We start from the raw sequence: 24,812 nt of genomic DNA on the forward strand, positions 1-24,812 counted from the left end.
TCCAATGCAGTCACTTCTCCTGTGCCCATAACCTGTCAGTCTGGTCGTCATCACATCTCCTCCACCACTTTCCAGTTCTCCAAAGAAGTTGGAAATGTTCAGCGCCTGTGACTTGGCAAAGGTCCTGCTCTTGGAGGAATTTCCTTGATCCCCAGTACCTGATTCAGTCAGAAGCCAGATGCACCAATAGCCTGGCAGGGGGCCTTAACCTGCTGGGCAGAAGGTCTTAACCAGCCACCTAGTTCTGACTTGGCAGTGTCAGCAAGGTCACACTGGGACAACAACTGAACTTGCCTCAAACAAAATCAGCAGTGGTTTCCCCAATGGCTCAGTGAAGTATCGATAACCAGACAAAATTTTCTGGACTAATGCAAAGTCAGAGGCCCTCCCAAGGATTCAGTTCTTGATCACAAACTGCATTCCCCAAGGTAACAAAATTTGGAGATACAATTTTTGCCCCTTTTATAATGGACAAACTTTGTTCTGGAAGTGAACATATTCCTCATACATGATTCAATTCTATTTTGAGCAATTTGTAAACTAATCTGAATTTAAGATGATTCCAATTTCATCGTCTTGGAACTTTACAGAGCAGCATTACAGTGAATTCTGTTTCCTACCCCTCCACATAATTCATACATTTTCTTTAAATCTGAAGAATATAACGTTCATTTTGTTACTCAAAAAGAAAACAAGCTTCCAAAATAATGAGAAACATCTGCAGTCCAGATGTACAAACACAATGCTTCCGTTTTCATCCAAGCTTATTTTTAATTTCTATTAAAAATAGGAAATAAAATGATTAAATAGAAAAATAAAGGCTGAACTGATGAACTAACCAAAAAATAAATGTACAGCTCAATAGTGCTGAAATAAAAAACACAAATTTGTACAAATTAAAATGGAATAAAAATGCAAGGACTGGAAAGGAAGAAGAGTTACCAAATGCTTATTGCTGCCTACATTATTAAAAAGAATACTTTTATTCTGTGCTGAGATGTTCTATGCTGTATATTTTTTATGCAATCCTTTTGTTTTCGGAAGTGAAATTCCTCCCATTGATAATGTATCTGCAAACTCTGTATGGATACAATTGGGATTCATCATCTCACTCTGCATAATGAAGCAGGTAATTTTCAAATCAACAAGAGGAATTACACCTCAAAACCTAATGACTTTCAACCAGAATAATTCGGAGGGGCAGAGTTGGATTCGAGAGAGAGTATGAATCACAGATTCTCCCTTAAGCAACATCCTTTACTATTCAAAACATTGGTCGCATGTTATTCCTGGATTGTTAGAAAAATGTTAAATGTTATAACATAATTGCTTATTTGATACTGAAATACGTTTTAGTTGCAGCTTTTATTTTCTGCACTACTTCATTGCTTAAGACTGAACACACGATTCCTAAAGTTTTGAACATAGTTTAGAGCCCTGTGATTATACAACATGCTGTCATCAGGCTGTGTGCTTCTTTCCTCACACTGGTGTTTAAATATTGTGCAAGGAAGTGCCTGCTTACTTTGCAAAGCAAAAATTTGAAACCGTGGTATTTGTATACTGTATTTATAGTTTTATAAATATGTTGCTTCAACCAGTTTATGGAATCTGGCCTGCAGCCAATAAACATTTCTGAACTTCCTGGATGGGTTGGGTGCTGTAAGAAAATGAGGCCTTTGGGATACATGTAACTACAGCAACCAAGTCATGTGGAAGAAACTGCTCACTGTGCCAATATAAACCTTGAGTAAAGAGGGTGTAATACACAAAACGCACATTATTTTCTTAAGTACTAAAGCTCAGCCACATCTAACTTCAGGTTTTGTTCTGGCCTTTTAGGAAAATATAGAGGCAGCACATGAAGCTAATGGTGCCCCTCATCAATGTTTGTAGCATACCACATCTAACTAGATTAATCCAAAGACCAATGGTTTCACATGACCATTAATACTTTCCATTTTCAGGTTTAGTATCAAGAACGTCTCTCATTTCCCCTCGACTATTGTGATCTTAAAATCTTGAAAGTAAAAGGAATCTTGATTGCCACACAGCAACACCTTTTGTATTTCCATAACACTCTGCAGAAATCAGGTGGTGAAACAATAGAGGGGAGAAGTTACAACAGCAAGACCGCATGGCTATGCAAGGATCCCCACCCTGAGCATGAATACTAATACCCCCGAACACCAAAACACCAGAAAATAAAGCCCTCCTAAAGGAAGGACATCACAGGCAAAACCCTCTCCACTATTGAGAGCATCTACAAGGAACGCTACTGTCGTAGAGCAGCAGCAATCATCAAGAATCCATGCCACCCAGCACAGGCTCTGATCTCGCTGCTGCCATCAGGAAAGAGGTAGAGGTGCCACAAGACTCGCACCACCACATTCAGGAACAGCTCCTACCATCCACCATCAGACTCCCCAACAACAAACGCATTCAGGGACTAATTTAAAGAGTCTTACGTGAGCACTTTATTTTTTTATTCTATCTGTAATGTACAGTTTGTTTACATTAGTTATCTCTTTACTGTTTGTTTAAATATATACATTTTAAAGTTTCCCCCCCCCCCCCACTATCAATAAGTGGTCATTCTGCCTCGCCCACAGAAAAAAATCTGAGAGTTGTATATGACATATGAACTCTGACAATAAATCTTAAAACTGAATCTGAAAAAATAGAAAAACCTGACAAGCTGAGGAAATGAAAAGCACCACATCTGCATGTTGTTTGAGCAAAGTTTCAGGCCTTACCAATGCACTTATTCAACAGTGGCTTGAATAAGTGTAATTAATACTTTTGTTGAGTCATTTAAGTGATGTTTCTTGGGTTCTTTTAAAACAACTATACTATATTAGCTATAGAACTAACTCATGACCACATGGAGGCATCCATCTTGAATGTAAAACCAAGCTCCAACAAACTACTCTCCAACTCCATCAAGTGGCCAGCAGGATCACTAGCACTATCATTACATCCCCTTTCCTTGAGATCTTTAATCTAACAGCATGACACACTAATATGGTATTAATTTCAATTTAAAGTTCAACACAAACATAAACACAAATATCAGCAGCACAAAGTTTCTAAGTGTGCAGTTCTTTTTCTTTTAGAGATTCAGCCTGTCAGATGCTTTGATAGCATGCATGGATCTTCTGGTTGACTCCGCTGGTCCACTACTGTCTAGCACTGATGGTGTTTCCTCTGTTGCTGTCCAGACTGGATCTTCTGCATTTATCTGTTCCTGCAGCGTCTCTTGCATTTTCAACAGGCTCTTTTGATTCCCTTTCAGTATTTGACCATCCTCTGTTCTGACAGTGTAGAATCTTGGACTTACTTTCTCTAGAACAAGAACTTTTTGTCCCAAGTGTGGGAATCTCTGAATCTCACTGTGTCATATTGTGCCAGTAACCTCCACTGTGGTCAACATTTCCAGTCCAATTTACAGTATCAGGAGGCTTCAGACTTTCCATTTCTCTGCTGCTTCTCACTCTACACACTCATGGTGTTTCTTCCACTCCTGGTTATAACCAAGAAATTTGGGTTATTTTAAAACATCGAAACTTTATTAGCTGACTCATGTGGAGGCATCCATCTTGAAACCAAAACCGAGCTCCAACAAATGAGTGTCCAGCTCCCTCGCATGGTCAGGATGATCACTAGCACTCTATTATTACAACTTATACTTCAATATACATGGAAAATCATCCCAAAGAATAGAGGATGCATTTTGCTAAATAACCTTTCATTTTTTATGCACATTTAAATCACGTCCAATTTGTCTTCAGGTTTGCCCTGATGTTGAATGTGCTTCAAGGTGAACACACATTTTGAAAATTATGCTCCAGCAAACAAGTCATAGGCTTCTACAAGATGACAAGCAAGGAAGTATATTCTGATAAGCAAGTCTTTGACATTTCTGCAAGGATCTATCAAATGGTTACTTCATCTCCCTTGTTAATGCACAAAGCAGTGTTTAAAGATGGCACAGAATCTATTTCACTTGATGTTTGGATACAGCAATGCTTATTCTGTGAGGGGAGTAGTCTGGAGTTTATTCTGTTCTCTTGCTAGTTGGATCCAGGCTGTATTTGACCTTATCTGTGAAAATGCAAGTTTCAAATTCCTTTATCATCATACAGTAAAACAGATGAAATATTACACAAAATTGACTTTAGTCTGCCATAAGAGAAAGATTCGCCATCTGCAGAAATTGCCAGCTCCCCTGACAGTCAGAGAAAGAAGCAAAAGAGAGCCCCTACAGAGTATCCATGGATTCAGTCACCACACCCACGCAGCATTCAGTTCAAACCATCATCAAATCAAAACCACTGACATGATGAGAAGCCTTCAGTACTCTCGCCCATTCTGGCTCCAATACCTGGTACCCTTTCCCCTTCAGCCAGTCTTGAAGGAGTCGCCAGCAGTCTGCAGCCTGGTGTGGGTCCTTTAACTGCAGTGTCCAGCAGCCCGTAGCCTGTGTGGGTTCCTCACCTCGAGTCACCAATAGCTTGCCATCTGTGTTCTTCGGCTCCAGTGCCCCTCACTGGTCCGCCACCATGGTCACCATCCTGATAGTCATCTCCTCTGCTCTCCTTCTCAGTGGAGGGTGGTCTGGTGCCTTTTGCCAATCCTCTGCTTCTCTGGAGTCTGCAACCCTTCAAGGCTACTGCCGAACATAAGCACCACTGTTTTGGGACCAGACCCTGCGGTCAAAGGATTTTAAAAATAAATCATTGCCGCTCCTTTAACAGGGCATTTAAAGCACGTACAGTGCTCGCCTCTCTCGGAGGGTCCGCACCAGTGGCAGCATTGCCATTGTTTGGATTATGCTTCATTTCATTAATGCAATTTGGAACCATCTCCCACAAAGTCGCTTCACTTCAATAATGTAAAAGTCAGAGAATTATCCAGGATAAAAGTGATCATTCCCATGCCAACAAGAGTCAACATCCACATCCTCACCTCTACCTTTTCCTCTTCGACCTGTACATTTTTTTTGAAGTGGAAATCCAATTACTTTTTCTTTAAAAACATATTGAATTTATTTTCACCATGTTTTCAATATATACCACAAAACTCTCTTAGTAATTAAATCTTTCCCCAGATATTTTACTGAGATTTTAAATTTGTTTTACTTCCAATTAAATTGACATCCCTCCCCCCGCCCCCCAACCCATGATTCAAAAGCATTCCCAAAATTCAAATTGCTTGCATTACACTTACCCTCATTGTGTGTGGAGGAGGTGTAGCTTCCCCACCTTTTACTGGTGGTCACCTGGCCTCCCTGTCTGAAACTTTTTCGGAAGTCACATCACCTGCCAGTACGTGGTGTACTTTTGGTTTCACTTAAAGTTACAATGTTGTAGACAAAGTTACAGTTTGCGGGGGGAGAGTCAGTTAAGACTGTGCTTGGCCACTGGTCAGCGCACGCCTTGCCAATGGCTGGTTCAAATTACCTAATGTCCTTTTAGACGAGAGCCCTGCATTTAGCACCAGCACAGAGGACATTCTCCCTCTCTGCTTTATGGTGATAGCCCTGGACACCACTCCTTGCCAGGTCACTACTGTAGACGTCACTTGGAAGGGTCATAGTATTGCTAATAGCTTTCAACTGTTCATGGGTCCAACAGCATGTCTATACCCAGGCAAGTACAGTTGTACTAGATCCACCTCTCAACTGATCAGGTGTCTTAGAGCATGTGTATACCCCTGTGGGTACAGTGGTACCAGATCCACCTCCTCTTATTCAGGGGTCCAGGAGGGTATGTACAACCCCACTTATAGTCTGCAATCACCTGTGTGAATATTTGTGCACTGTTTAACATTCTCCCCAGTTTGTTTCTGTTACAATTTTTTCACACGCTCCCTTATAAATTGTTCATGTTATGTTCCCACTCGCTCTCTTATTAATTGTTGTGTTAATAAACTTGCTTTTGATTGCAAACCCTTGTATCCAGACTTGACGCTCTTTGAACCCACCAAACCTGACTCTTTCGCAACAGAACACATTCTTTCTGAATGAAAAATCTTGATACTATAACCTCTTCTATCTTCTAACAATTGACAGAGTAAAATAATATAATTGAAATAAGATAGTCATAAGAGAAATTTCTAACCTGATCTTTATTCAGAGCAAAAGATTTCGTGAGTATAGCTGTAGAAATATCGTTATAACTAGAAATTATATCCAATAAAATGTCTCTGCAAAACTAGGGTCTAAAGCATGCCCTGAAAGAGGCAATTGGAATGCCAGAATAAGGAGCCAATCTTCAGAAAAATAGAAGTGAATCAGCCTTTGAAGTAATTCGGGTTAAACATTTGCACAACATTCCCATCTCCATCACAGAAGGGAGCTGAATGATGAATACAGCTAATTCACTCCTGCATTTAGCACAAGCCAACAGAGACAAATTTCTCTCCCATTCAAAGGCTACGAATGTCATTAAAACAATGAACAAAAAGGGAACCGAATTAAAACCATTATGGCCAGGCCAGTTTTTCAGAATTTTGTTTTTCGTCCTATTCCTATTTTCGTCCCTATAACCTAACTTTCTTCCTTCAAATATGCATCCAAATTTCTTAATTAGAAGATGGTGGTACCACAAATCGAATCATAATAAGATTTGCAGTGGAGAGGCTTCCACAATGAATTACAACCTTTTGCCCAAGTCAGTGGTTCGCAAGCATTTTTACAGCCACCCACATAACATTTTAAATAATCCCTTACTAACCATAGAGCACCTATGGCATGTTAGTAAGGGATTACTTAAGGTGGTATGTGGGGGGGTGGGGGGAGGGAATTGTTGAAAACCACTGGTCTTAGTGATTATGAAATGATCGTGCCTTCCCAAGTCTCAAAGGCATTTGATTTGCTGGAAAACCTGCAGTTGATTTCCAAGACCTTGTTGCTTTTCTCCCTTTGTTTATTAGGGCTTGTGAACCTGTGATATGCTTTTGAACCAAGTTTGGTGCATTGCTCCTGTGCATCCAGCAAATGAAGTGCCTACCATACATTGCTCGTGGAGATGGCCAATGTGAAATCCCAAACAACTGTATATCTCTGGCCAAGATCATATGAACAAGTTGGTGTAGCTGAATCCACCTGAATGTGGCAAATATTTTACCGTACATCAAACTGCAATTTGTCAGTAGAAGAGGAACAAAAACAAAAGTCAGGATTTAAATAATCCATTTCTTTACCTAATCCTTGTATCCATATTGTTAACAGGGTATGGTCCAGTGAAACATCTGTTGTTTGGCAATAGTGATAGTTGGTGATTAGTATGGTCATACTGCTCTAGGATGAAGAGAAGCTCTTTTCTTTGTGGAGGCAAGTCTTTTACTGAAACTTACATTGTCCAAACATTACTCACCACCTTGATCCCAGTAGATTTTTAAAAAATGCTTAACTATTGCATTCAACAAGTCTCTTGGAAACATATTCTGGTGTACCATGGAGAGTATTCTGGCTGGTTGCATTACTGAAGTACCAATGCATTACTGAAGTACCAATGCTCAGGACAAGAAAAAACTCCAGCCTGTGATATCACAGGCACCAGACTTCACTCCATTGAGGACATCTACAAGATGCAGTGTCTTAAGAAAGCACCCTCTATCCTCAAGGACCCCCACCACCCAGGCTATGTCCTCTTCCCTAGGGGGAAGAAGGTACAGGAACCTGAAGATGAGCACTCAGTGGAACAAAGAAAGCTTCTTCCCCTCAGATTCTTGAATGAATAATGAACCTCAGAGATCACCTTACTTTGTGTTTTTCCTTTTCTTGCACTATTTTTATTTATTTGGTAAGGGGGTTTATATAAATGTCTGCAATGTGATACTACTGCACAACAGCAAATTTTGTGATGTGTCTATGACAATAAATTCTGATTCGGAGATCGAAAAACTTATGGCAAAGGGGAAGCAACTGTAAAAACATTGTGAGGTTATTTCTGCGCCTGTCAAAAGCCACTGTTTATTTCTTCTTTTGGTCATTCAATTGCTTATTTTTCCAGATGCATTTTTCCAATATTACTTCTTTCCAACCCTTTTCCACACACGTGGTACAATGTCTGCAGCCATGAAAAAAAAAAGCAAGGTTTCAGTAATGAATACAAACATTCCCTCCGACTTCCCACAAGTCCTGGGATGGCTGGATATGGAATGATATTATTATCAGTGCATTGGGTCATGAACTTTGCCCACCGGCAGCTGGCCTCTGAGCTGTAGGGTCACGTAGAAGGAATAGAAGGTCTTTCAATGTTTAAAAATAGATGTCAGACAAATCGGATGCAAAAGACTATACACTGAGAAGTGGCAAACAGCACAAATACAAAATAGATTTATTCTTACCAATATCTTTATACCCTTCCTTATAGCTAGATCCTCCAACTTGTGGTAATAGGACAAGTTCGTAACCATACTGTTCAAAAATTCGCTGATATAAACGAAGGTCTGACGAACTGATGGAATTATATCCTCGGAGGACAACAGATCTCTTCCGATTAGATTGCATGGGTTCAACCTGTCAAAGATAAAATAATTATTAATTACTTTTAATTTTAGCCAAATATACAATCATACTTCCTTAAAAATCATTTCATACAAAAAGGAGCTTCAAAACAAAAGTACAGGATAATGAGAGGTTCCTGTTAAATTCTCGAATGCAGACTTGAAAATGGAGTTAACTATCACTCGCAACTTTGAGAACAGGGTTTGTAACCCTACCCCAACTTTGAGAACAGGGTTTGTAACCTACCCCAACTTTGAGAACAGGGTTTGTAACCTACCCCAACTTTGAGAACAGGGTTTGTAACCTACCCCAACTTTGAGAACAGGGTTTGTAACCTACCCCAACTTTCTCTCTATCCAGGCCAAAATCTTAACAATATTGGCAAAGAGATGGATTTTGAGTAAATTTTCCTTCAAAGACCAAGCAATCTCTCTGCCATTGATTTGTCAGACATCGAATAAGAAGAATTCTACACTGAAACAATGAGGTCATAAAACTCTCCATGCAACAAATCTCAAAAAAAGGTTTTTTTTTAAAAAAGAAGACATGATGGAAAAAGCAAAATTTCAGCTAATATTTTAAATGTTTTATAGAAAGCATAAATACACAAAATAAAAAATAGAACAAACAGAAGATGAAACAAACATTAAAAGTTACTCAACAATATGCCATTAATCTAGTACATTCAGGACATTGTTGTAAGACGCAAATTTTCTGAAGTAAATTTAACAGCACGGTGACAGTAGACTCGCCAAGGCAAATAGCGCCTTTGGAAGACTACACAAAAGAGTCTGGAAAAACAATCACCTGAAGAAACAAACAAAGATCAGCGTGTACAGAGCCATTGTCATACCCACGCTCCTGTTCAGCTCCGAATCGTGGATCCCCTACCGGCATCACCTATGGCTCCTAGAACACTTCCATCAGCGCTGTCTCCGCTCCATCCTCAACATTCATTGGAATGACTTCATCACCAACATCGAAGTACTTGAGCTGGCAGAGTCTGCAAGCATCGAATCCATGCTGCTGAAGACCCATCTGCGTTGGGTGGGTCACGTCTCCAGAATGGAGGACCATTGCCTTCCCAAGATCGTGTGTTATGGCGAGCTCTCCACTGGCCACCGAGACAGAGGCACACCAAAGAGGTATAAGGACTACTTAAAGAAGTCTCTTGGTGTCTGCCACATTGACCACCGCCAGTGGGCTGATATCGCCTCCAACCATGCATCTTGGCACCTCACAGTTCAGCGGGCAGCAACCTCCTTTGAAGAAGACCGCAGAGTCCATCTCACTGACAAAAGAGGAAAAGCCCAACACCCAACCAACCAATTTTCCCTTGCAACCGCTGCAACCGTGCCTGCCTGTCCCACATCGGACTTGTCAGTCACCAACGAGCCTGCAGCAGACGTGGACATACCCCTCCATAAATCTTTGTCCGCGAAGCCAAGCCAAAGAAAAAAAAAAAGGAACAGGCCTTTTCAGCCTATGAACCTATTCTGCCCAATTATAACCAATTGACTGACAAACCCCGGCATGTTTTGAACGGCGGGAGGAAACCGGAGCATCCGGAGGAAACCCACAGAGACATGAGTAGATTGTACAAACTCCTTACAGATACTCTAAACATTCATTCTCCTTCCCGGACTCCCAGCCAACAGTGGGACACAGTAATTGCTGGAATGCACTTCAGTTGATCAATAGCATCCCTCAATCCCAACTTGCCACAACCAATCAGCAAGCAAGCGTGAAGCAGCACCTCTCGAAAGCAAGTGTCTCAGCCTACCTGTCAACCCACTTGGGATCGTGTATGTTTGAATAAGGTCACCACTCAAACATCTAAATGCCAAAGGATTATCATCCCAAAGTATTTAGTCTGTACTGGCATTGACAGCCCCTTCAACCAGCAAATAGCCTGGTGTATCTTTGCTGTACTGCCTCCAACATTAACATATTTGTTTTTCCATAAGGGGAACAAAATTATAGATTTCAGATTTATTGTCAGATACATGATAATCACATACAACTCAGATTCTTATTCTGTGGGTGAAACAGAATTATCTCTTAATGGTAGTGCCAAAAAACTGCATACATGTAAACAGATAACAAGTGTAAAAAAAACTGCAAATATATTTTTTTGAAAAAAGTCGCACCAGAGACTTTCTGTTAAATAGTTAAAAATTATGGGGAGTTTTCCAGGAGACCCTGCAATAAGCCACTGATCTGAAAAAAAAATTCACACATTATTCCATCTCTCTAATTTCGATGCGACAGCCAGTTTCCAGTCTGTTCTAACACACTTCCTCCAGCAACCATGGATTTTAATTTATGCACCAGCCACTTGTGTTGCACTTTGTCAACGCCTTTTGAACGTGCAACCACAATACATCTACAAGCTCACCTCCACCCCTCTATCAGCTCTCAGATTTATTATAACAGTATTATGTGACATCATCACGTACAATCTTGAGATTCTCTTTCCTGGAGGGGGGGGGGGAATGGAGAAGGTATAATTACAATATATCGATAGTGTTTAAAAAACTGTATACAATGTACACATATAAACAAAAGAACCATAAACAGATAACAAATGTAAACTGACTGCAGTACAGAGAGGATTAAAATCAATAAAGCGTGGAAGTAAGAGTCCTCAAATGTGTCCCTGATTGAGTTTTTTGTTGAGGATTCTGATGGTGGAGGGGTGGCAATTGTTCCTGAACCTGGTGGTGTGACTCTTGTGACATCTATAACTCTTTCCTGAGGGCAGCAGCAAGAACAGAGCGTGTACTGGGTGATGTGGATCCATGATGATTGCTGCTGCTCTTTGACAGCAGCTTTCCCCGTAGATGTTATTGTTAGTGGGGAAGGTTTTGCCTGCGATGCCTGCTGTGTCAAGGTCCAGGGCTTTATGTTCAGGGATATTAGCGTCCTCATGCCAGACCGTGATGCAGCCAGTTAACGCAGTTTCCACCACATACCTGTAGAAATTTGCCAGGGTTTCTGACATCATACCAAACCTCCGCAAATTCTTCTTTACAATGTCATTGGTGCTTTCTTTACAATGTCATTGGTAGGTTGGGTCCAGGACAGATCCTCCAAGATAGTAACTCCATTAAAAGAAAAACTCCCAAGAACTTTCCCTATACATTCTCAAAGTATTCAATAAAATTTGTCAAACATGATTTATCCTTCATGAAGTACATGGATTAGTTTTAATTATATACTGCTTTTTAAAAATTTATAGGCATTTTCCCCTTTGTCTAATCTGTGATCCCTTCATGCTCAAGGGTGGACAGAGATTTACAAACATTCATTGTGACACAATCTTAAACTCTTCTTTCACTTTTACCCTCCTCAGAATTTGATTCAACTTAGAGAACTAGTGTTGTTTTGTATCTCCTGGATCATCATTCAAATGCTTAGTTTCAAGATACAAGGGATAGTGGATATCTTTTTCCCCTCTTCCAGAAATGAACTCCCTCATGATAGAGAGCAACCGTAAGGTTTGCTTTTGCACTTTCACAGAAATGTTGTAACTGAAATCTAGGTGAAAGCAATTGGAGGACAATAGTTTCCCTACTTTTAATTTTATAGTTTAATTTGAATTGCTATTGGGGGGGGGGGGAAAAAGCAAACAAAAAGGGATCATTTCCAAGCAACTGAATTCACAACTATTTGGGAGGAGGCTCCTAGTCAAAAACTTGCCTAAGGGCGAATTAAAGAGAAAACAGATGAGTGCTTTGTTCTCAGCCAAAAAAGTATTTAATAATTAGCAATTCCCGATTTTGTTCAAAGTAACTCAAAGGTGCAGAGATCAAAGGCAATGAAGATTATCAGACACAACACAGAAGGATCAGGCTTAATATATTGTAACTGACCAAGCTCAGTGCCTAACTGCATTCTAATCATTAGGAAGGGGATAGTTTTACACACATAATGTATAATGAGAGAAATGCAAATTAATACTTGGTCAAATGTTTATTAAGCAAAGGGGCCAAGTTGACTCCCAAAATGTCATCCACATTTTCAAATATTCTGGAGAATAAACCATGAAAGTCTGCAGACACCATGGTTGAAGTTAAAGAGAAACTCAGCAGGTCAAATAGTGTACTTTATGAGGTATATATAAAGACACATAACCAAAGTTTTGGGCTGGTCATACCTTGATGAAGGGTTCACGCCCAAAATGCTGGTTATGTATTTTATCTTTGCTACATAAAGTGCATGGTTTGACCTGCTGTGTTTGTCCGGCACTGTGTATTCACTTTTACCTTCTGGAGCATGTTGCTGCAGTAAAATGCACGTGCTTGCTTAAGTTGCTCCCGTGCATCGACAGGAAGTGCGTGAAGTCACCTCTCCTCAAGCTGTGGAGCTTTGTGTGACCTCCCTGCAGCAGCAGTGAGCAGAAAAAAGTGGCAGACAAAGCAAGAGCAGAGGCCTGGAGCAATCTTGGAGCAATCCTGGAGAGAAGGTGCCAATAATGACTGTGACCCTAACTTTTACTAGCTGGTGAGTGAAGGAACACATTCAAGGCTGTATTTGAGGTCACAGATTGCAAAGAGGACAAAGAATTCAGTTTTGACCATTGGAAATACAGGAAACTGCAGATCCTGGAATCTGGAGACAATAAAACAAACTGCTGGAGGAATTGCCTCCACCCCACAGATGCTGCTTGATCCACACAGATCCTCATGTGGTTTGTTTATTTTGCTTCAGTTTGAGTTTTGTTCCTTTAGATTGTACATTTTTAAAGGATAACAAGTTAGTAAAATCCAATCTGAGAGTAAATAGAACTTACACTTTCCAGGCTAGCAAGGTTTAAAAATTACATTGGAGAATTTTGCGCATTGCATTGACACTTGTATCACTTGGAGAAATGTTAAGCTGGAAAACAGATGCTTGGGCAAATGAAAATCTGGCACAAAACCAACTACCAAGACGCACTCAAATGCTCAGTGTTACTCTTCCACATTTTGCCCATTTTCAACTGCACAACCCTTTTTATTTGAATGGGACAAGGACTTCCGTGCCCTTAAGTATTATTTTGGTGTACAATTTCTCCATTGCTTCCTGGAAAAAAAAAGTTGGAACAATTTAAAGAGAGAAAAAAAAGTGTATTTGAGCAGCCCATATTTTCTTGCCCTGCGTATGTGGAATGGGGATTATACAGAGAAGAATGTTGGTGAAACACCAGCAAACCTCTTCTCTCCTCTACTATATTGTAGAATATTTAAGGTTTTATATGGATACATACAAAAACATTAAGTAGTATCTTAAATTTTGTTGCATACAAATATGTGAATTGATGCACATGTACAAATGTTTACATAAAATTTATAACAAGGTAGAAAAAGTTCATTGATAGAATTCTTTCCCATACATGAGGTCTTTGTAAACAGTAACCAGTTTTCTTCCTCAAGAGGAAAGGCAGAATTGCTGTGGAAAACATAGGAAATTGACCTGCATTCAACACAGGTTATTATCTGAACTGATAACATCATTGATGACATCACTTCCTTCCCATGTGACAGAACCAATGATGTATACAAGCCAGCATGCAAGCCTGGAGGTGTCAGTCTTGCACTAGACCACACATGTCAAACTCTGGCCCGCGGGCCAAATTTGGCCCGTGATATAATTATATTTGGCCCGCAAGATCATATTAAATATATATTAGAGTTGGCCTGCTGGCCGCCGCGCCAGTAGAGCACATGCACACTGAAGGTGAAAATGAAGACGCCGGAGGTGTGGAGGGATCTCAGAGTCCCGAATCCCGGGGATTGGAGCGCCGCACTCAACCCGCCCGGCTCCCGGACACACAGATGCGGCTGGAGTTGGGGACCATCCTCGCTGGGTTTGCGCTTCAGTGGCGACGCCAGACCGAACGTCTCGTTGGCGATGCCTTCCCCCTCGCTCCGTGCGCGGCGGACCCTGCCTCCCGCTCCTTTTGTTGGAGACGAGCCCAGCGCCGTGAGATCGCAGTTTAATCCCTCTCCAACCATGGGAGGGGGGTAGGAGCAACGCGCTCTTCTCAGCCAATTCCTCCACCGCCCCGGACGCCGGCGTTTCAATGGGGGGTTCGGGTGCCTTCGTCAGGCGACTGACCTGTTGGTCCAAGACAAGGGGAGAGCATACAAACTCCACACAGACAGCACCTGAACTCGGGTGAACGTGGAGCTGCGACCCCACATTCCACATCAGGACTGTGTGTAAGATTGGGAGCAGTGAGACGGAAGCTTATTTTGTTCCTGTGATTTAAGCCTTTCTTGGGGTGGGGGGGGGGTCCTTCTCTGACCACTTGCCTAACAATTAACCTAACCAGATGTGCAGTTACCACAATACAACAGTTCTCAACCTTTTTCTTTCCACTCGCGTCCCTGTGCCATTGGTGCTCTGTGATTAGTAAGGGATTGCTTAAGGTGGTCTGTGGGTGGAAAGAAAAAGTTTGAAGACCACTGCTTTAATCATCCCTCATTGACTCGTCATGTGCACGGTTTCAGAGCTCCAAAGGAAATAGGCCAATGACAATGACAATGAAAGTTTATCCAAAACTATTATTAAACATTTATTTTAATAAGAAAAAGTTTAACATTACATATGTTGAAAGAAGAGAAAACATGCAGATGTTGTTGAAAATTTTCAATAAATATTTAGTTCGGCCCTCGACTTAGTCCAAGTTTTTAATTTTGGCCCTCCGTGAATTTGAGTTTGACACCCCTGCACTAGACTCGACAGTGACTTCCCTGTGTATACATCAACTCAATAATGTGTACAGTGATCCCTCAATGTTTAGTCTGGACTAAACAGACTAAACTAGTATAGGAGCTCAGTATAGAATACTTTGCTATATTGGTGGCCCCAACTGTCCAAACAATATTTGGACCCCAACATGGAAAATTTTTCTTTGATACAATGCTGTAGCTCTGACACTGCCAACCTTTTAGACTTCACAACCATGTGTATGGTTTGACCAGTTGGGGCAGATAACATCTGATTCCATGTGGTACTAGTATGTAGTAAGTGCCCTGGATCAAGAGATGACATGTCAAATTTCTAATTTTCTGTAGCTGCCTCCAGAGGATGGCAAATCTATGGCGCTTAAGAGTCTGCTCATCCATACTTTTGTCCTCTTCACTTGAATGGCTTGGGAGACAGACCCCTTCTGTGTTTGTGAAGGAAATGCTGGCACTAGCAGAAGGGCATAGGCCCTGCCTTATGTTCGAGCAGGCTTTCTTAGAGCAGGTGCCAGAAAACATCCACATGCTGCTGGCTGAGGAGGATTTCAGTGGAGAGTCGTGGCCAGTGCTGAAATTCTATGGCAGGCTAAGCAAGAAAGTGTGACATCCGTAGGACTGATCGCGCTCACAGTAGGAGGACCATGCAACTCCAACATTAGACCAGCAGCAGGGTCGATCAAATCTCCTGTCAGACCGCCAGATGGCAAGGAGACAATGGGACAAAGATAACACGCATTAGTGTTTCTACTGTCAATGATGGGGTGCAGAAGCTCACTGCTGCTGACCTCCCTGTGCATTTCAGGGAAAACACTGGGGCTAGCTGTCGCTAATGGTTGTGACAGCTGGCCATCGAGGCAGTCTTTTATATATCTGGGAAAGACATTCTGGCTGGCACTTCTTGGTGGATACAGCCCCTTCATGGCATGACACACGCAACAGAAAACCTGGGCCATCATTGAAAATCGCAAACTGCAGTACTATCCAGACATTTGGCACATGTAGAATCCCACTTTAGTTCGGCGATACTAAGTTCACGTTGGCGTTCACATTGGCCACGGTCGCACAACTGTGACTGGAAGATGATTTTCTCAGAGCACATGGCCTGCTGGTTGATCTAGAGCAGTGGTTCCCAAACTTTTTCTTTCCACTCACATCAAGTAATCCCTATACCATCAGTGCTCTGTGATTAGTAAGGGATTGCTTAAGGTGGGATGTGTACGGGAAAGAAAGGTTAAGAATTACTGCTCAAGATCCAATTGTTACCGAAATATTTTGCTTGAGAAAAATTCTAATTGGCCCATTTCCTTTGGAGTTATGAAACTGTGCACGTAACGAGTCAATGAGGTACAATTACAACAGTGGTTTTCAACCTTTTTCTTTCCACCCACATCCCACCTTAAGAAATCCCTTACTAATCACAGAGCACCTATGGCATAAGGAATACTTAAAGTGGTATGTGAGTGGAAAGAAAAAGGTTGGGAACCACTGATCTAGAGGGATGAAGGCTCGTTCATACCAACACTTTCCAGACCTTCACCCTAGGTGAGGCCAAGCTGCCAGCCCTGCATTTAGATTCTGTTACTCTTTTCTTTCTGAGAATGAATTTGCTAGGTTGTTGGTGGAATTCCCACAATAATTATGCTGCAATTCACCTCGACGATGCTGAAACATGGGGTGCAGGACCACATACCAACTGAAGGGCCACCGCTGCATTCAACACAGATTTTTATCTGAGCTGATGATATCACTGGAGGTGCCAGTCTTGCACTAGACTCTACAATATGTACATCGACTTCCCTGTTTATATAGCAACTCAACAACGTGTACAGCAATTCCGCAACATGTACACCGACATCTATGGTAGCTCAGTATAGAGCATTTTGCTACATTAGCATAATTATCCTTGCAATTAAATTGGAGAATGACTGCAGTTCCAAACCTTTCTGTCTCAGGAGCAAGCACTTAACAGAATAAACAAAGTTCTGCTGAATATTTATTGTATTCATTTACTGAAAAGATAATTTTGTGCAAGAAATATGAAAGCACAAGTCTGTAATATTCTTGGCAACCAAGCCACTTAAACATAATGACCCCAGTGGTCTCTATCTCTCTCTTTCTCAAGGACTGTTTCAACAGAATCCAAGATTGCATTAGTATAAATACTTTGTGGTACAGTTCAAAATCTTCCCAACTCATGAATTCAACATTATCTGATGACCAGGGGTTTCCATATGCACCACACATTGCAAGACATGAGGCTTGTGTGCTGCACCAGTGAACTATTCTAACTAAAATTTACAACCCATCTTGGTGCAGCGTAGACCACCCATTCCCAGCATAATAGACAGCTAAATCAGAAGATTGGAATAGCTAAAATGTTTCTGTCATTTAGAAATCATCCAAAAAAAGTCATTCTCTCAACAAATATTTAAATCTTACTCAAAATGGGCCTTTTGCAGAAATATTTGACCTTGTATCTTATGTACAAAAACCGATTCGACTGAAAATGTTCATTGTTTCTCTTCCCATAGAAGTTGCTTGATTTACTGTATTTTTCCAGAACATTATCTTGCATTATTAATCATGCAGTTTATCTACATTTTAATCCAGTTTAATGGCTTTGTAAATTGAACATTTATGTATCCTGTACCAAAGATAACATGATATTTAAATACATTCCTGTTAATTCCATCTATACATTGAGAATATCAAATTAACAAAGCTTTCAGTAAAACATTTGAAACTTTAAGGCTCTAACCATCATAATTCCATAGAAATAATTTTAATCCGAAGTGGATTTTTGCATTGTTAAAAATGTTTTCCTAAAAGCTCATTTAGGATACCAGTTTTACTTACACTGAAACTGAATAAACAAGGGAAACATCCAACTACTACAATCGGAAAGTTTTCATTATTAATGTGAATAATTTAAAAATTCCAGTGCATGTTGGTATTGCAAGAAGATTTTGGAAAACAACTTAACATTAGTGTTCAGCAACACACGTTGTGATCACACAGCAAGAATGCAAAAACTTGACCATTCCAGTTCGATATTTTTATATCCTCTTTAAATTGCTTTGTAAATAGTGATCAATTTCAAATAATCGCAATAATACCCTGCATCTCATCACTGTTTCAATTATCTACAGTCAAAAGCAAAGTTCAGATTTATTGTCAGAGTACAAACATAACATCACATACAACCGTGAGATTCTTTTTCATGTGGGCAAAGTAGAATTACCACTTATTGGTAGTGCAAAATAAAACCTGTTTTCAATATACATACAACATATGCATCTTTACTGTCTAGGTGTTCCAGGGCTTTGTGTAGATCCAGTGAGATATAGAGGAATTGGAACAGATCCATGCTGCCGCTCAGACAGGAGCTGATATGCTTCAACACCAGCCTTTCAAAACATTTCATCACTGTTGATGAGAGGGTCAAACTCTTCTTGGGCAGTGGTGCGATTGAAGCAACAATTGAGACAGCAGGTTGCTGCTTTGGGATTTTAAATTGTACCGAAGAAAGAAATTGGGCAACATGGGGAGGATTGAAGAGGTAAACTGCAGGTAGTTTGATGTGGAATTTCTCTATTCTCACTGTGACTATTGCAGTTTCCTCCAAATGCATCAAAGACACTGAAGACATGGGAGCAGGCATTACCCCTTGTACAGGTAGGTGGCAGGGGAAATCTGGAGAATGAAGAGTGTAGATGGGCGTGTGAGAATAATTTTGCAGGGAGGGTTAATATAGCAATAGGGATATTCTGAGAGCCAGCATGTGTCAGAGCTGAACAGCTTCCATTATAGTAAAATGTGGAACAAATACATTTTGCCGAAACTAATTCTGAAAATAAAACATCCCAAGATCATGCTTTTGTAATTTTAATGTTTTGCTTTCACAGAAGTGTCCATAAACATGATGATAACTTAAAACAACATGTTGGTTTTATTGTCATTCTTTCCATGAATTCTCAAATGTTTTAGCCACTCTCATTTCCACAAAGCAGAACTTGGTTAAAATGAAACAAAGTAAATAATTTACCTGATGCACACAATCCCTGCTCAAATGTGAAAATGATTAATAAATGCACAATATTAAAAATGAACCAAATTTGATTAAAAGATTTATTTTGCAAGAAAACACACTAGATAAGAAAATTCAAATTATGGAAATACAGGTTTATTCTGAGGCACCGCTCAATGAGAGTGGACCATTGAAACAAGATCCCGAGGAACCTTTACAAATTGAATGGCTCATAGTCCAGATGCAGGTCATGGTGTCTATGCAGAATAATAATCAGCTCAGACTAGATGGGCCGAAGGCCTGTTTCTGTGCAGTAGCACTACATGGATATGAAGAGAATATTTCTTCCTGTGGGAACAATGAAAAGGTAGGGTCATCGCTTCAGACAGGTTAGAGACTGTTGCAAATCTTTGCCACTCTCTTCATCAATGGGCAGTGGACTTGAATATTTCCAAGGCAGAATTAGATGGATATTTGATGGATTATGGAAACACAGAGTTGAAGTAATGAGCAGATCAGCAACATTAGATGGCAGAGCATATCGGAGGGGATGAGTGGCCTGTGCCCTCTTCATTCAACCACACAAGAATACTGTTGCTTAGTTTGTTCCAGAGTTCAAATTTATTGTCAGAGTACATGCATGACATCACATACAATCCTGAGATTCTTTTTCCTGCGGACCAGGCAGAATTTCTACTCAATAAGTATAAACAAGAAGAAAGAATCATATACAAAAGAGAAAATGTAAAAATGTAAACTTTATAGTTTTTTTTTGCACTACCAATTAGTGGTAATTCTGCTGTGCCTGCAGGAAAAAGAATCTCAGGGTTGTATATGATGTCATGCAGTGCTGACAATAAATCTAAAGTCTAAACAAACTGACTGTGCAGTATGAAAAAAAAAATTCAGTAATGAATAATGTGCAAAATAAGAGTCCTTAAGTGAGTCTCTTACTGAGTGTTGTTTAGGAGTCTGATAGTAAAGGGGTAGTAAATATTCCTGAACTTGGTGGTATGAATCTTATCAGCAAGAACAGAATATGGCCTGCATGGTGTAGGGTCCTTGTTAATTGCTGCTGTTCTCTAATGGCAGTCGCATGTGGATTTTCTCGACAGTGGGGAGAGTTTTACCTGTTATATACTGGGCTGTGTCCACTATCCAGAGATATTGGTACCCCTTACCAAGCCATGATACATCCGCTCAGCAAACTTTCCACTACACACCTGTCAACATTTGTCATACCAAACCTCCTGAGGAAGTTGAAGTGCTGATGTGCTTCCTTCATGATGACACTAATATGTCCTCCAAGACAAACATTACCTAAGTTGATGGAAGGAGAAGGAAAGAAAAGAATGGACTCTGTAGAATTTCTGGTGTATTTTTGTTGGATGACAACATTGTCTGACTGAATTAATGCAACCTAGATTGTATACCTAAAATGGATGAGAGGGGGGCGGTGGGGGGGGGGGGGGTGGCTTGGGAGGAGGGGGGGGGGGGAGAAAAAGTCACTGTAAATGTGTGAAAAAGAAAAAGTGTATATCATGGCTATTGTGATTTATGGTGTGAAAAATAAAAAAAAATGTCCTCCCAGAAAGTCACTCCCAGGAATTTAAATACCCTCTCCACCTCTAGATCATACACCTCTGGTTTTCCTTTCCTAAAGTCTACGATCAGCTCTTTGGTGACATTGAGTGAGAGGATGTTGTTGGTGCCCCATTCAGTCAAGTTTTCAATCTCCCTCCTGAATGCTGACTCATTGCCCCTTTTCATACAGCCCACGACTGGACTACTATCCAAGTACAGATCAAAATCATTCAAGTTCTTGCACTCTGGGAACTTTTAAAATAGACACCAACATGCATTTCATATCTGTTCAAAGATGAGAAAACAAAAAGCTACAGAGGCTGGAATCTTGAGCAAAGAAAACAATTGCTGGAGGAACTCATCAGGCTGAGAGCATTCACAAGTAGAAAAATTAAGAATCTTGATAAGGATATTAAAGATAAGGTCTTGCTTGCTTTCTGACAAATACGTTAAACATTCACTGCCTCTCATTGTCTTCTCTATTCTTTGTTTTCCTGCACCCACCCCTACAATACCATTTCTCTTTTCTATAGAGAGTGACTGCCCATCTGATATGGTACAGATGGATAATGTTACCACTATGATACATTTACACCATGGTCTTGGAGATTCAACACGGAAACAAACTCTTCAATCATCATGCACTTTTACACTAAGCTGATCCTTAACCCATTTTCTTCTCCCCATAAAAATCCACCTCTTGCCGACATACTAGCAGCAATTTATTGTGGCCAGTTAGCCGGCTAACTGATATCCAAGAGGAATCTGCAGCAACTGGCAGCAGTGGGTAGCATGGGAGACGTCCCTACAGGGAGCTCGGTGGCTGGAGACTGGCTCATGGTATCCATGCATCAGAACCAGGATTCAAGAAGGGGCTGAGGGCAAGAAGGGTTCCCGAAGGGCCTCAGGCACTGAAGGCTTCCTGCCAATATTTGAATAGGAGTCTGTGTGGCTGCAGGAGCTCTGGAGGGGAATCTACGGATACTCAACGACTCTGAAGGGACTCTCTTTGGCTTCTCTTATTGTTAGGGTACTAGGCAATGCTGATGGCAACTCTATTTGCATTATGGCAAACAAAAGTTGGAAGTATATCATATATTACGTCTATAATGTATTATTACATGACAATAAAAGGAACCATCTAATCACAGGGAGTCAAGCTCGACTAACTGCCTGTAGTGATTTGTAGATAAATCTCACATTTAGCAAACAAAATCACCTATCCCTGCACCAGAGTATTTCTCATCTCCAATTTCTGTCACATTTGCTTCAACTTCCTATGCCCATTTCCCTTCCTATTACATAAAGGATGTATATAGTATTACTGCACTTTCTGAGCAAAATTTCAGTAATATGCTGATCAAAGTGGACATTAAAGAATGAGCTGTTGATAACCAGGGTGAAGGATAACTTAGATAATCTTTTGTGTAGTTGAAATATCATTTTATTATAACGATATTGTTCATCCCATACACGTCACAGCAACATTTACTGAAAAACAAGGGTACTTTTACTTCTGGCATCAACTCATGAGGAAGTTCATAGCCGTTAGTCCTTAGTTCAGCTATTTAAAATAAACATGACAATAAATTAAATGAAGAATTATCATTCAGACATTAGAACAGAAGAACACAAGAAATAGGAGCAGGCCATCCAGCCCGTAAACCCTGCTCCATCATTCAATGTGATCATGGCTGATCTGATGATAGGCTCATCTACACCTACCCGCCTTTCCCCCCCCCCCCCCCCATATCCCTTAATTCCTCTACTAGGTAGAAATCTATCCAACCTTAAATATATTTTCTGAGGCCACCTCCACTGCTTCAATGGGCAATAAATTCCACTAATTCCCTATCTGCTGGGAAAAGCAGCTCCTCCTCATCGCTCCCAAATTTACTACCCTGAATCTTGAAGCTATGTCCCCTAGTTTTGGTCTCCCCGACCAATGGGAACAACTTGTCTACCTCAATCTAATCTATGCCTTTCATAATTTTGTTTCTACAAGATCCCCTCTCAGTCTTCTAAATTCCAGCAGGTACAGATCCAGATGACTCAATCTCTCCTCAAAGGCTAACTCCTTCATTTTTCATAATTTTGTTTCTACAAGATCCCCTCTCGGTCTTCTAAATTCCAGCAGGTACAGATCCAGATGACTCAATCTCTCCTCAAAGGCTAACTCCTTCATTCCTGGAATCAACGTATTGACCTTCCACTGGACCACCTCAAAAGCCAGTACATCCTTCCTCAAGCAAGGAGGCAAGAACTGCACACAGTACTCCTAATGTGGTCTCACCAGTACAATTGCAGCTTAACGTCCCTACTCTTAAATTCAACTAATTTAAAATTTAGCGATGAAGACCAACATCATATTTGGCTTCTTGATAGCCTGTTGCATCCGCCAACCAACATTTTGCAATCCCTGCACGAGCACTCCCAAATCCTTCTGCTCGTCAGCATGCTGCAATCACTTGCCATTCAACTAATATTCTGATCTTCCATTCTTCCTTCCAAAGTGAATCACCTCACATTTGCCAACATTGTACTCCATCAGCCAGACCCTCGCACAATTTGCTTTTCCACTCAATTTAGTGTCATCAGCAAAATTAGATATACTACACTCTGTCCCCTTTCCCAGATAGTTTACATATACTGCGAACAGTTGCAGGCCCAGCACCGACCCCTGTGGCATACTGCTCAGCACCGATTTCCAACCAGAAAAACTCCTGCACCCCAACTCTCTGCTTACTATTGGGTAACCAACACTATCCATGCTAATACATCACCCCCATTTTCAATCATCCTTATCTTCTGTATGTCCTTTATTAGGTACCTTCCTGGAAATCCAGGAAAAAAAATCCATCTGCTCCCCTCTATCTACTGTGCTTGTTAAATCCAGTAAATTTGTCAAAGGGCCTGTTATATGTATATTGCAAGACCACTTCACTCTTCATTGAGAAAGAAATAATCATGAAGATCAGTTCTGTAACCCTAACAAGATAGGGGAAAACTTATGAAAACACTCATATGAAGAATATCACTTGAAAGACAACTCATGAAACCTCCAATTTAAAAATCTTCAAGCAACACAAGATGTTTGATGCTGAAGTTTACAATCGACTTTTCAGACAAGCTTAAACTGTAATGGTTTGAATTTTGACATACCTATTTTTACATTTGCACATAGTCAGAATTAGGCTAGAGATAAGTTTAGATACAAGTAAGAAAGTTTATGTTATTAATAGTTTAATAAAAAAACTATTATTTTGAATTTACCATTGTCTGGTGAATTTTCCATTGCAGTTCCTCTGTTAGTTTATAATAAAATTTGTTAGTTTGTAACAAGGTTCACAGAGCAGAAATCTCGGAGATAACTCAGCAAAGAGTTCAGGGCTGGTATGGTCTATTCCCTCCCAAAGAAGTGACAGCAATTGAGTGGCCTCTTCAGCCACCTGTTCAAAGTCACTCAGCCCACGAGGTTAAACGTTTCTCAATGGGCCAAAATATCCTTGCAATTTAAATAGTTCGTTATTTATATTAAAACAATTACCCTCTAACAATCCTATTGTATCGCTTTCAGAGGTTAAGTTGTAACATCTGTCATGACGAACACAGAAACAAGGACAATCTTAAGGGGCGGTTTAATTTAACAAGCTCCGAATGGAAGATGCCCAATTAACACAACTGGGAGGGAGAAACAAAGTTTGGTGAACTCGAATTTTAAAGTTTTAGGATTGCTTAAAACTTCACTCCCCAACCCACCTCTCGGCCCATTTAAAAAAATTGCAATAAATGCAAAATCGGAATAACTTTGTGCACTTTTGCTCTTCCGAGAGCAACAAATAGCTGCAAGTCCATGAGTAGGATTCTAACGTGGCGCGTTGATGCCATTGATTGGGGGCTTGTCACGTTTTCACACATGATCTACAGGCTTTGCTATGGACTTGACCATTTT

The 24,812-nt window shown here is 40.5% G+C and overlaps 1 protein-coding gene across 3 annotated transcripts in view; it reads right to left on the minus strand.

The window, feature by feature from the left end:
• Positions 1–24,812, minus strand: part of cped1 (cadherin-like and PC-esterase domain containing 1) — a 166,865-nt gene that overhangs the window by 140,346 nt on the left and 1,707 nt on the right. For all 3 annotated transcript variants that reach the window (XM_069903911.1, XM_069903913.1, XM_069903914.1), the window contains exon 2: positions 8,356–8,527. In XM_069903911.1, coding sequence (XP_069760012.1) covers positions 8,356–8,527 — 172 coding nt within the window. The remainder of the gene's footprint in view (positions 1–8,355; positions 8,528–24,812) is intronic.

The sequence above is a fragment of the Narcine bancroftii genome, chromosome 11 (genome assembly GCF_036971445.1).
Source record: "Narcine bancroftii isolate sNarBan1 chromosome 11, sNarBan1.hap1, whole genome shotgun sequence".
Taxonomy (NCBI): Eukaryota; Metazoa; Chordata; class Chondrichthyes; order Torpediniformes; family Narcinidae; genus Narcine; species Narcine bancroftii.